At 36.1% G+C, this 13,098-nt stretch overlaps 1 protein-coding gene across 1 annotated transcript in view; it reads left to right on the top strand.

Moving 5' to 3' along the window:
* The window catches only part of SPRYD3 (SPRY domain containing 3), a 2,261,394-nt gene that overhangs the window by 2,198,146 nt on the left and 50,150 nt on the right, over nucleotides 1–13,098 (top strand). Inside the window, 1 exon segment of the mRNA XM_044083977.1 lies at nucleotides 4,140–4,282. Coding sequence (XP_043939912.1) covers nucleotides 4,140–4,282 — 143 coding nt within the window.

The raw sequence follows: 13,098 nt of genomic DNA, 5'->3' as shown, positions 1-13,098 counted from the left end.
TGGATGGGAAACTGGAAATTCATCCCTGGTTTGGCACCCATGTCTTTAATGGACACAGGTAACCTGTAAATGGTTCATCTCCCAAACCTCTGCTTACACGTATCAAGAGTATCAGAACTTGTCAGAGATTTGGGATGCATGGCTAGGCTTAAAAAGGCCCTTATGGTCATTAGCCTAGTAAACACCTATAAACCTGTGAAAGGGGGTAAGCTGATCCAAACAGATGTCTAAGGAATCTGTACCACACAAAACCTACACAGCTTGGAACTTAGTCATCTAGTTTTATCTTTAAAATCCATGGTTTGGACCTGTTTCTGAAAAGGGCATAGAACTGGAAAGTTGAGACCACTTGTTCAGCTGTAAGCAGTGTGGAATGCTATGTTTTGTAGATCAATACAAATGTAAATGTGTAGCTTTACTATATTACCAGTACTTTTCATCCATTCTTCTGGTTCTGTTTACTTTTTAAATACTTTTAAGCATTCTGTTTGCTTCAGTTGCTGTGCCATGAAGAGCTACTGGCACTTTCCTTTGAGTATGAATTACTGGTGCAGCATTAGGGTGTATTTCTATAAAATATTCACTTGGCAAACTTCCTAAGCCTTTAAATAAAGCACTGCATTTCTGAAATATATCCCTGGTAAGGCTGTGATTATTATCCTTGATGCCTGTCTGACTTGTCTGTCTTTAAATGTGTCCAGGAATGCATTCGCTCTTTGCTTGCACACTGTGAATTTGCATTGCTATTCTTTGCTACTCATAAAAAAAAAAATTCAGAATGGTAGGTGAGTATACTTAACTGTTACAGTTTTAAACAGGAGCTTATACTTTTCATGTCAGTACCTGTGACTCAGTGGCTTTTCTTTGTAACTCAAATTTGTTAACAATGTGAAAATTCTTCAAAAAGATTTTTGGTCTGTTTATTATCAAAATGTTGCATGTGCATTTTGTTGACCGATGTCCGTGAAATCCAAACTACCGAAAGGTCAGACTTCCAAAATAAAACCGAACAGTGACATTTCTGACCGCTCCATACCATAACACAAGTGCTAACATGGGTCAAAAAGGGGGCGTGATTATACGGTTTGAAATGTTGGTGTTTGTGTTTTACAATACTGAACTGAAAACAACAAAAGACTACTAAAATGCCCAAATGTGTCAAATGAACAACAACCCGAGCAAACAAGACAAATTTAATTAAGCGCTTTTCATTTGTTACTTTGTACAAACATCCTCAGATACAAAACTGTTAAACAATTACATATTTAAAAGAAATTAACTGATCACATGACCACTTTCACCCAGTCATTATAAATGTCATTATAAATGTCTAATCAATAGAACCAATGACCTGAAGCCATACCCACTACTCAGGTTTAAACCAACATGCAATCACATTGCATTAAAATTTTGTATAAGAATTTTTATATTAAAATTTTATATTTATGTGTTATGTGAATGCTAAAAACTAGCTTGTAGTGAATGTACTGAAATGTACATAAAGTGTTTATATGGTATTTATATAATTATAAGTATACATAAATACTATCTTGCCAAACTTTTTAACTTCAATAAACAATTATTGAACATGCATTGCTAATTCCAGGGTAACTGTATGCATTTGTGTGGATTTGCCAGTGCAATTCCAATTTCTTCAACAGTAAAGTACTCGGTCCACCCCTACCATCCAGGGCTACCTGATCTATTACTCTGAATCTGAAATAATGGTCATTAAATGTAGAGATGTGTTTTGCCAAAGCATTCTCTGTCTTATGCTTATCTGTGGCATGGAGGTGTTCGTAAACTCTTTCCTGGAGTTTACGTTCTGTCTTATCTATGTAATATACTAAACATTCCTGCATTTAGCCAAATATGCTACTAGTTTGGAGTTATAATTGAATCTGTCTTTAGACTTATAAGCTCTTCCATTAATTGAAAACGTACTCCCTACCTCCATATGCTTACAGAATCTACACATCTCGCATTTGTACATCCCTGGTTGTCTTGTCGTATTTCTAACGCTGACTTCTAATACATTTTTGAGGTTGCAACTTCTCTTAAAAATTATCAATAGATGAAGAAAAAGAAATGTAACAAAATGGTGTGGATAGTTGCAGTGTTGCCGTACGTAGTAGGTTTGAGCTTATTCTTTATTCTATCAGAGTGGCCTTATGCCACAGATTTTTATTTGTTATATCTTCCTTCTTTTTGTTTATTGTAATTCAGTTTAACAAGTTTATTGTAATTTTGCATTTCTTTTACCATACTAAAGTTTTCATCGTGGAACCTTAGAAAAATACAAGTGTACCATAAGAGTAAAGTTATTCTTTAATTCTCATGCTGATGTTACTGTTAGCACATGATGCATCTTACCTGCAATGTCTACATAAATTGAGATGGAATTTATTAATAATGGTTCATTAGCTTTACCTATAATACTACTTGATTTAATAAAGTTTTATATAGCATTTCAAGAAATTTTTTCAAGGAAGGGTGTCCTCCTGTATAAGCTATAATCAAAATGCTTGCAATCTGTCTCCCAAGTTCAAGGAAAAAAAATCATAGAACTGAAAAGTATTGTGGAGACTTTTTCATCAAATTATCATGGCCCTATTCTAAATTCAACCTAGATTTTTATATTCTATCCACTTAATGAACATGAAAAGGAACTTATTTCAGTTGTAAATACTCTGCAAATAGTTTAATTGTTTATTACTCGCAGCAGAGTATGTTTTTTTTTTGTCTATTTCATCTACTTGGTGGACTGGTTGCCTTTTTTTCTATTACTCATTAAAAATGTAATGAAAAGAAATTTGACAAGGAAGGTATCCTTGAAGCAGCCACATGAGTTCATTATACATCTTTTCCTAACTGTGTAACCTGGGCTGCTATCCTTGGGCTAGTGTTGGCTTTGCCACTGCATGTACTGCAGGCAATGCTGCAGAATTCCTTCTTCTAGGACTTGATGACTTCTACGTATTCTTCCATTGCATGTTACTACTACTGTAGCAGGGGGGTTGTGTGAGAACAGTTTATGCTCAAGTACTAGGTCACTGCTGCAGAACGTAGTTGCTCTTTCTTGGCCCTCCTTTGACTTAATGGATTCTTTTGGTGGAATTCACTGCTTAACTGGTAGACCTGAATGCAGGTGTTGTTCAGGGCTGTTCCCTTCTAGAACCCAACACTTTCATTCCCAGTGTGCCATATTATTGTAACAAATAATGTCGAACATATGGTTTCTGCAAAACATTCACTCACACAAGTCACTTTTTACATAAGTATTGACTTGCTAATGATGAAATTCACTTTTAGCTGGAAGTTCTCATAAGCATTTTATGTAGCTTTCACTCAGAATGAAAGTGAAAGTCAGAGGGAGGGTAGTGCTGGGTATCGTACAAATCTGATATTTAGCCTTACACTTAATGTTGTTGTGTCAGTACTACAATCCAGCCCTTAGAATGTTCATTTGTATAAGAATAATGACTTGTACAAGAATTATCATCTGTGCATGCCACTGTGGTGCAGAGGGACAAAGCCCTCACTGTAAAATAAATGACTTGTATTTGCTTATTTGCACAAGTGCCCTAATGGATAGATCTGGGAGCATGGAAGTGAGAAACTCTTTCCGGCTGGCACATCCTGAGGAGAAGGAGGTGGTCTGGCTCGTTGCTTGCATAGAATGTGGTAGGAGCACTGGGTGTTATTCTCATGGAGAATGGGACTGCTGAGCAAGAGAGAACGGTTGAGTCAGAAATGTTTCTCTGTGTTTGTCAGTGGTTGTGGAGCTGAAGAAAGCTACCATGGGTGTAGAATTTCCAGTGGATTATGAAGGGAGGCATTCCTCAGAGTCAGGCAGACTGGCCTGATACCTGTACCTATTTCTTACCTCTTCAGGGAGTAATTTGGCTGATGAGGCCCTCTGTCTGAGGAATGAATAGGCAACAAGTTTTTCACCTTGGGCTGGCAGTGTTCATCTTCTCCACCAAGAGCGGAATGAACAGGCTCAATGAAGTAAGGGATGGGGCCACATTGTATAAGACCCATGGGAATGAGGGTACAAGATAAAAAAAAAAAAAGTGGAAGGAAAAGAAAAATAATAATGCTTTTTTGACTGAATCCCAACAATTTTTTTCCCAAAGGTGACAGTGATGATGGTTTTGACCCTGTAGAAGTGAAAGCTAAGCAAAGACGCCCACAAAATATCATATATCTCCAAGAGGAGGAGGAGGAGGAGGAAGATGGAGAAGATATGGAACAGGAACACGAAGGCAAAAAAGTCATGGTAATTTTTAAACTATAATTTTTTTCTTTCTAAACAAATTTTTAGTATTCTGTTTCAGCTTTTCTGTATCAGTTTGAAATTGAAATATTTGTTTGCATTTGTATAAATATTGCACAACAATGGATGTAAAAGAAGATGCATCATTGACACTAAAAAATAACTATCACCAGAATTACAAATTAATATCTAGTAAATGAGATGCATAGAAATTATTTGCATTTGAAATGTGAAGATATTTATTTTATATCATTTTATTCTTTGTAGTTGTCATCTGTCATACAGCACTGATCCCGAAAGATCATTTTCAAATTTAGCCTGAGGGAGCATGGAATTTCCATTCCGATCAGGAATAATACAGTGCAGTCACAACTCACAGAAATAATAATAATTTGATTGTAAAAATAGCATTGCTCACATTAATGAAGCTCTTTGAAAAAGTTATACCATTAGGGGTCACAGTATTGAAAACTGATGTTTTATAGCTGTGTTTGTAAGACTATTTGGATACAATAACTATGGCAGATTTTGGTAATGCTTCTCCAGGTTTTCAACTATTTTTGCAACCCTACCCAGTGGCAAAAGTACTGAAAATGATCGTGTTCTGCTCAGAAGGTGATTTTAAGCAGTGAATGCAGAATCTGACTTTCAGCTAATCCTTGACCTGGCTGTACAAAATCTGAGCTTGAACTGCATCACGAGTGACATTGTAAAAATGAAAGTGGCTTATGTAAACATATATGTTATAAGGCTGTCGTTTTGCAAAATCTGAGTGTAGCTTCTCCATTCCAGTGCTTTCCAGGACAGAACTGCATGGTAAGGAAAGCAAATAGGCAGAGATCAGTTGTTTATGTTTTGCCATTTGTTTGCAAACTGAGAAAGTAGGCTGGTCTGAAGACCCTGACAGCTTTGACCCTTATCAGAGGCACAAACGATAACAACATAACATGTATGATGGCAGTCAAACACGTAGCTTTACAGAAAAGAATAATCAAATTAATGTGCTCACTACTGCACAGAACTAGTCTAGTACAGCACAGTAGGCAGTATCAACTCTAACTGAAGCATGTAAGGACACTAAAGTGAATAATGTCTGCTGTTGGGTTTAGTAATCAGTAACATTGAATTGTGTTTTGTACGGCAGTAGGCATGGTAGGCCGTTTGAGCTGTTTGTAGCAATGTAAAAATGTAATAAGGCTCATCTAATTGGCCTTTTTTTTCAAATGCATTCACATATGTAGACTATGGCAATGATATTCTGAAATTTAGCTTTGAAGGAAGCCATATTTAGCTCTTTTCTGGTGTGGTGAGTAAGCTGAGGGCAGTTTCTATACAGCAACGAAACCAAAGCGAAACCTCTTTAGTGTAAACTTAAGCAGAGGCTATATGACTTTCCTGAAAGAATGGACACGATAGCACAAAACTGACAGCATCAGTGTCACAATGCTGAGAAATTCAAACAGAAATGTACTTCGTCCTTAAACTGGGATGTGGCAATACTTAACATGTCAGATTTGGTATGCACTATTCAGTAATATGCATTGGTTATTAACATTGTTTAGCTTTAAATCTCCAGCATTAAGGCTGACATGCCTTGATCTGCTGCTGTTTCAGATGCCACCAACAGAATTTGCAGCAGGCTGTTGAAGAAGGTTAATGGGACAGTCCACTGAGGGAAAGCATGAGTCCAAATTTTAGTGTCATATGATCTGATGATTTTTTTTTTTAATTTCATACTTTGAACCAATACTTTTTTTAATATCCTGTTTAGTGGGTTAGTGCAATAATGGTAAAATACTGATTTCTGTCAGACAAGGGGCAGTTGTACCATCAGCTTGACTAATTTGATACTGGAGTTAAAGTAGGGATGCATTTACAGTTTACTTAATCATACTGGTTTGTCAGGTCAGTAGAGGTGCTCTTTAGAAAGCATGTATCCCTTAGCAGTAGATGAAGGCTTCTAATGACTCCGGCTATATTTGTCCATTCCTGACGTCTTGCCATTTTGTACTGCCGATTTCATGTAATGACCCTGCAAACTGTGTAAAGCAAGGCTTCAGAATCCTAAACCTGAATCTGGGGCAGAGGAAGAAGCCAGCTTTAACAAAAGCTTGTAAGTTGAGACCAGAGTAGTTACAACTAGGAGTCTTCCTAATATGGCTCAAGAGTTTGGCAAAAGAGTAACAGAACAAAGTCATTAGGTTCAAATAGGTTGTAGATATTTTTTATAAAACAAACCTAATAGACTCAGCCAACCAGCTATGAAGAATTGTGAGCCTCAAAATGATCTAAATCATCCGAAGAGTTCTTGTAAATGCTTCTGGAAGGAATGCATCTTCTCCAGTTGCTCCTGGTAATATTGTGAAAATTGCATATGACATGTCGTTTATTTTTCATGCACATCAACAAAATATTAAAGAATAGCATATTCAGTGTACTTGTAATATCTGTCAATGAAAACTGGAGAAATGCATGGGATGGGTACTGAAAAGATCGATACTTTGGAAGTGTTAGCAGACTGCATGGTTGTAGATGGTTGATGAAGATGAAAAAAGTTCACATGCAAACTCCTTTTAATGTATCCACTGGATGTCATATTTTATAAGTCTTGTTTGCCCCCATGCCAATCAACTGTTCTGTCTTTCTGATGGAAATTACATTTGTTCCTTCCACTGTATTGTATTGGTTATTTCCAGTATTTGGGCAAGAGCCATCTATATGACCCATCATTTAGGTAGCCCTGAGGGTGCTTTGTGCTGTTGCTGGCATCCTGTCCAGAAGGTCATTTGGTAGAGACTCCCCTCCCCTGTGTGAGGAGCATGTACACACTCCTGTGCCTCTACTATGAATGGTGACTATCTTCACAACTTTACCGTTGAACTCCCCCTTCAGGGGCAGTACTTTGTGTTGCCACCCCTCTTCCAAGGGACAGTGGTATTGAATGGTTTTGGTCCATCTACTTTGTACCCCCACTCATAATGGGTAATACCAATCCTCCCCTGGAGCATTTCCAGCAGATGCCTGAGCTATTAATAGAGCTTGAGTTTCCATAGTTTATTCAGGGCTTTATTCATCTACACTACTGGAAGTTGTTCTTTGTAAGAGCTTCAAAAGGTTATTGATAAGTTAAGTGGCTTTCTTCTGAACTGGTTCAAGATGAAGGATTAGATGCTAAGATTATTTGTGCACAGGCTGTATTACCTTTTTATCCCTATTGTGAAAGAATGAAGGGGTAAGGAAAAGCAATATTTGGAGTTGCATAGAAGTTTGGCAAGAGCTGAAAGTAAGTTAATTGGATTAGAAGATAAGGCTTAGATAATGAACTAATAAGTATTACAACTCCATAAAAGAGAAAAAAGTGAATTGTGTATAATATAAGAAAGATAACTTAATGTGTTACTGTATAGAAACTGCCCTCAGCTTCCTCACCATACTGTTTTAGTGAAGTATTGAGAAAATGTATTGACTTTCCTCAGTGGCAGCAAACTGGAATAATTATGGTTGAACTTGGAAAACTGATTTCTTATAGCAGGTATTTCAGCTGTTAATACCAGACAAAATGTGTGTGATAGAAAAAATATTGTTCAGTTAGGAGTTTTCAGGACTGATATTCCCACAATAACTTTATTTTTTATGCTGTAGGGAATACTGTCTAAAGGAATTGAGATTAAATTGATGTTTCCTAATACTTTTCCCAGTGGAATGAGCTTGTCTGTAAATCCCATGGCAGTGCTGAATAGAATACATAACTTTAAAGTTGAAAACATAGCTGAAATAGTGAATTATACACTTAAGAAGAGATTTTAGGCCATTTTATTGCACGATTTTCAGACCTTAAAGGAAGATGGTTAACAGGCCAAACATTTACAGTATAAGAGAGACCTTTGAGGAGCATACTTTTTACTTTAATTTTGTGCTAATGCAATTTCAAGACACTTTGGAAATTTAAAATGAATGATAAAGTTGGTGGTCTATGGAATTGTTTAGATCATTTTGAATCCTTAGTTGTATTTCAAGTTCAGCTTTTGTTTTATAGGCATCTTAATTGTTCATTAGTGTTTCTCTTATATGATATGAGCAATAAACTTATCACCCTCAGTTGTTGGGAATATTCTTATAAACATTTTCTTTAAATTTGGGCAGGTACATTGACAAGAGACCTTTAGGGCTGAGAGTTAATCATAAAATTAGCTTCTGGGACTATTTAGTTAATTTTAAATATCAAATTGCATTTTCACAGCTTCAGATGTTTTTAAGTCTGTCAAGTGTATATTGCAGTCTGTTATACATGGTGTGATAATAGCTGTCAGTGTTATAGGTATAATGATTTTAACTAAAGCTCTGGAAACTTTGTTTTACAAGCCACAATACAGAAGGTTTGTTATATTTGGTTCCATACAAAAAAAATCTTTGTTTTATATGTGTGTGCATGGGAGGAGGTGCATGTATATACATAAGTAAGATTAGTTCATGTTTACACACATGATAACCAACTGATTATTACTAAGATTATGATATTTAATAGAAGAGAATGCTATTCTTTATTTTCTAAGTGATCAGTGGTACGTTATTCCTTATTCTGGTGTTACATCACTATGAGGATTTTCCTTTATAGGCCATAATATTTTTACAGGGTTATTACAGGTTGTTAATCAAGCAAGTAATATGTCAAGGCCTAAAGGTGTAATTGGTTAGGCTATGATGGGATGGAGGAAGGGACTGAACTGAACTATATGCCTGGCAGTTAGCACGGAGGATTAACACAAAGAGCTGTTTGTAGACTTCCAACATAGTTGCAGACTGATAGATTGATTAGAGCGCTGCTGGTGTGAAAACCAAGAAATTGTCAAAAAAGCCAGTAAAAGTTATCAGTCTTGGTAAAGCTCAGTTACTGGCTAATAAATATACTACCGGGGTTTATATTATATTCTCGAAAGCCGACGATGTCAAATCTGACATTGTCGACAAGAAAATATCGAACGCTTAGAATCTCGTGTGTGTAAACGGAAATCTCCGTAATGGGAGATTTCTGTTTACTGCAATGTAGTGCGGTCTCAGAGTTGGTATATTTAAGTAGCGGGGGGTGTGGGGTGCAGGGGGATTTGCTCCCTGCTTAAACCCATTAGGGTATTTTTTTCTTTTGTTTCTTTTGTCTTTTTATAAGGTTGATGTTTGAAGACATTGGCCATATGGTGTCGACCATATGTTCGATGTTTTCAACCGTCGATCTTATAATATAGACCCTACTACCAGTATGTCAGGAAAGAAGAAATTTGGAGGAAGTAAGCAAAAATCAACAAGAAAGACAAAAGCTCTATCTGAGAAGAACATGCTAAAACAGTTCCAGGTTTCATCTTTAGTACAGGTGATGCCTGTAAGTAGTTTAGTGGAAAAAAAGAAATCAAATTCACTCTGCGGTTCTTTGCAATACGTGATCTACAGGAAGAATATGTAACATCAAGTGGCAAAATGGTGGAAAAAATGGAGGAAGCTTTAAGCATTTATTTAGTTGAGCTGATAAAACTACAGAAATCACAGACTGAAATAAAGGGAAGGGCTATATAATTTATGAAACTTCTCAAGAAGAGCTGTTTCAAAACATAGAGTTAGAAGACAGAACACAGAGAAAAGCTGGGATATTTTTTATAGTAGAGAAATGAGAAGAAAGACTGCATTTATTTTATGGAAGCATAAATAAGCAACTGGACTGATGTTACACAGCTTGATTTGTTAACTGAGAGGACACATCTTGTGTATGTTCCAAATCTGGCCATCAGAAAGCAGCTGAGGCCTATATTTCTCAAGATGTAATAATTCCAGAAGATAAAGAGCTGCTCCTGAGAAAGCTATGGCAAAAGAAAAAGTATTAAAATTTGGGACACCAGAGTATTTATGGAACATGATTGATTATTCACTGTACCTTACACAGAAAAGAAACACGTTTATCTGGGCAATCAGAGGATATTGAGAAGCAGGTGTGAGATTCAAGATACTGTATTTAACTATCTTCATAATATTCTTCCCTGTTGATGAAATACATGTTTGAATGTAAACTAGGTTATGGAGGAAATAAAATATAATTTTTGTCAACAAAAAGTGAACCATCAAGCTGAATGGAACTCTGCTTCTCAATCTACTGAAAGTAAGAAAACCCACAGAGAGATTTTGCCACTGAAACTTTTTCCATTCTTTCAAAGGAAAATGCACGAGTGCCAGAAAAAAAAAAGCCAAGGAGCTGACTAGAAGAATCAGGAATGACTTGTGCCTGAACTGTAGACCAGTGTTGGAAAAGACAAATGATCAGGAAAAAGAGCAGCAGTAATGTGAAATTAGTGAATATGTGACTGATCTTTAAAGCACCAAATCCTTTTAGCTGTGTGAACTGTGGTTCTGCAAGAAATGGATGAAAAACACTGAAAGTTTGTTGACTATATTGAAATGGTGGGAAAACTGCAAAGCTTTAACCCCACTTTGTCATTCATCTTTAGAAGTGTACTAAATGTATTAGGTAACTGCAAATAAAATAGTTTTTGCTCTAATATTTGTATACAATTTTCTGATGTAGCTTGTGTGTTATATTGTAAAGTAGTTAGTTCTTTACAATATGTAGTCAGAGATATTTTTAATGCGAGGTGAGAGAAGTTTTGTCAGTGACTCCTGTATATGCTAGTTATAATGAAGTAATAAAGTGACTTTTCTTAGTAGTAACACATCCAGACTTCACACTGTAACAAGATAAAAAAACTGGAAAGGAGCAAATTAAAGGTAATATAATGTTGTAACAATGGGCTGCTGGGCTGAATGTATAAATGTGTATTGCTTAGATTTGTAAATATGCTTGTGTTCAAAAAATGTGTTTGTAAAGCTGCTTGTTTTAAAAATGTACTAACAGTGTGTCCTGCTGGACAGAAAAGAAATATACATGTATGTTAGACTGTACTATTGTAACTGATTAAATGTTTATACTATAACAGAGGATACTGGAAGATAAGAGGTTAAGCTCGGCCCCAACTAAGTTTTAGAAAAATAACCTGAAATTAAATTAGTTAATTTAGGCCATAAAGATTGTATCTTACAGTTTTGATGACAACCAGAGACAAAATGTCTGTGAAAACAAGGACTAGGAATCTTGTTGTGGTGTCCTTAGCAGTGAACTAACTGGAAGAGTTGAAATGGTTTTATGGCTTTCAGATGTAATAACACATCTTATCTATCTGTGTATCTGGTAACACATACCTGCAAGATTCTGGTTCAATTTCTAGTAAAGGGGGGTAGTATGGGAACCAGAAGTCAAATGACCAGATAGATGAATGTGATGTCATTCTGTAGTCCAGCACTGAAATGATGTTTTAATACTAGATGACACAGAAGTCTTAGTGCAATCTGTTTTTGAAATCTGACAGGAAGGACCCCTCACTTAGTTCATCTTGCCTTGCTTTAGCAAGTAACCAGGGAACGGTAAATCTTTAGATCAGTCAGGAAAATGTAGTGAGGTTAGTTAAGTACTTGTTGTCTGTATCTGTGTTAACCTATTCATCTGTGTTATTTTAATATTTCCTGTGACTGAAATGCTATTGTAAACAGATATTTAGCATTTTCATGTTCTTTTATTTTGTGTTATTAAATATATTTAAACTTTTCATTGTTGCTGGAACTTGATAGAATAACCTTTGAGAGTACTTATATTTATTTGGTGACATTGTGGCCACTTCTGAAAGCCTTACTGCATTGGTGAATCACTACCATTTGTATTAGTACCAGTTTCACTCAGTATAGTTGGGTACCCTTGTTAAGAGCCTTAGTGTAACTGGCTTTAGAGTGCCTGATGGCATTAACTACCTTATAGTCTGGGCAAAGGGTAGCAGAGCGAGTAAATCTGTGCCAGCCTTTCCCAGGTGTGTGTGTGTGTGTGGGTGTGTGTGTGTGTGTGTGTGTGTGTGTGTGTGTGTGTGTGTGTGTGTGTGTAAATCAAATCTCAGTGTGCCCATCTCAGCTGCTTTGAGCAGGAACACAGAGCACTGGTTTCACAGAGAGAATGGTGGAAGACTTGGCTTGGACACTTGACTGATGACTCTGATCTATAACTGTGCCTTTGGGGAGTCTTACTAGGGACCTGAAGAGAGAAAAACCCAGCCCCCAGACTATGTTCCTTGTGTGCTTTTAAGGGAAATTTTGTTTGATGGAGAGAACTGCATCTGGAAATACTGTGCGTATCTATTTTTGTTCAAAGTGAACATCCCTCACCAGTGTCACTGGTGAGGATTCAAGCTTCTTGATTACTGGCCCAGTGGAGGGACGTCTCACACACACACACACACACACACATATATATCTATCTATATATATATATATATATATATATATATATATAACAGTATGTTTTGAGTGAAATTAGCAAGGAGCAATTTTGAATCGTGGTATTAATTTTTATTGTGACTTATTAGGTTTAGTTGTATACATATTTTGTTGTTTAATGGTGAAATATACAAACAGAAAAAAGGAGTGGCCGTGGGAGCCTCAGTGGCAATAACCTTATAGATCTTGTTATGAGTGGGTAGGAGAGGGTTTATTTATTCAAAATAATTTAAGTCTGTGATATTTTATACAAGATTTAGTAACAGTTTACTTTTCATATTGCATTAACACCTTTAGAACAGGTTAAATCCATTCAGTATGTTGCAATTCAAAGTTTAGACATTTTGAGATTCACTTGTACTTTTAACACATCAGTGATTATGTTTTTAATATGACTATAAAGCTATAAAATGATGATCCCTTTCTTCTAGCATTTTTCAGAAACTTTTATTAATTACATTTTC

Source organism: Protopterus annectens, chromosome 9.part0 (assembly GCF_019279795.1).
Source record: "Protopterus annectens isolate FY-2018-M chromosome 9.part0, PAN1.0, whole genome shotgun sequence".
Taxonomy (NCBI): Eukaryota; Metazoa; Chordata; order Ceratodontiformes; family Protopteridae; genus Protopterus; species Protopterus annectens.
The sequence above is the reverse complement of the archived record's forward strand: the minus strand, read 5'-3'. Positions and strand labels throughout refer to the sequence as shown.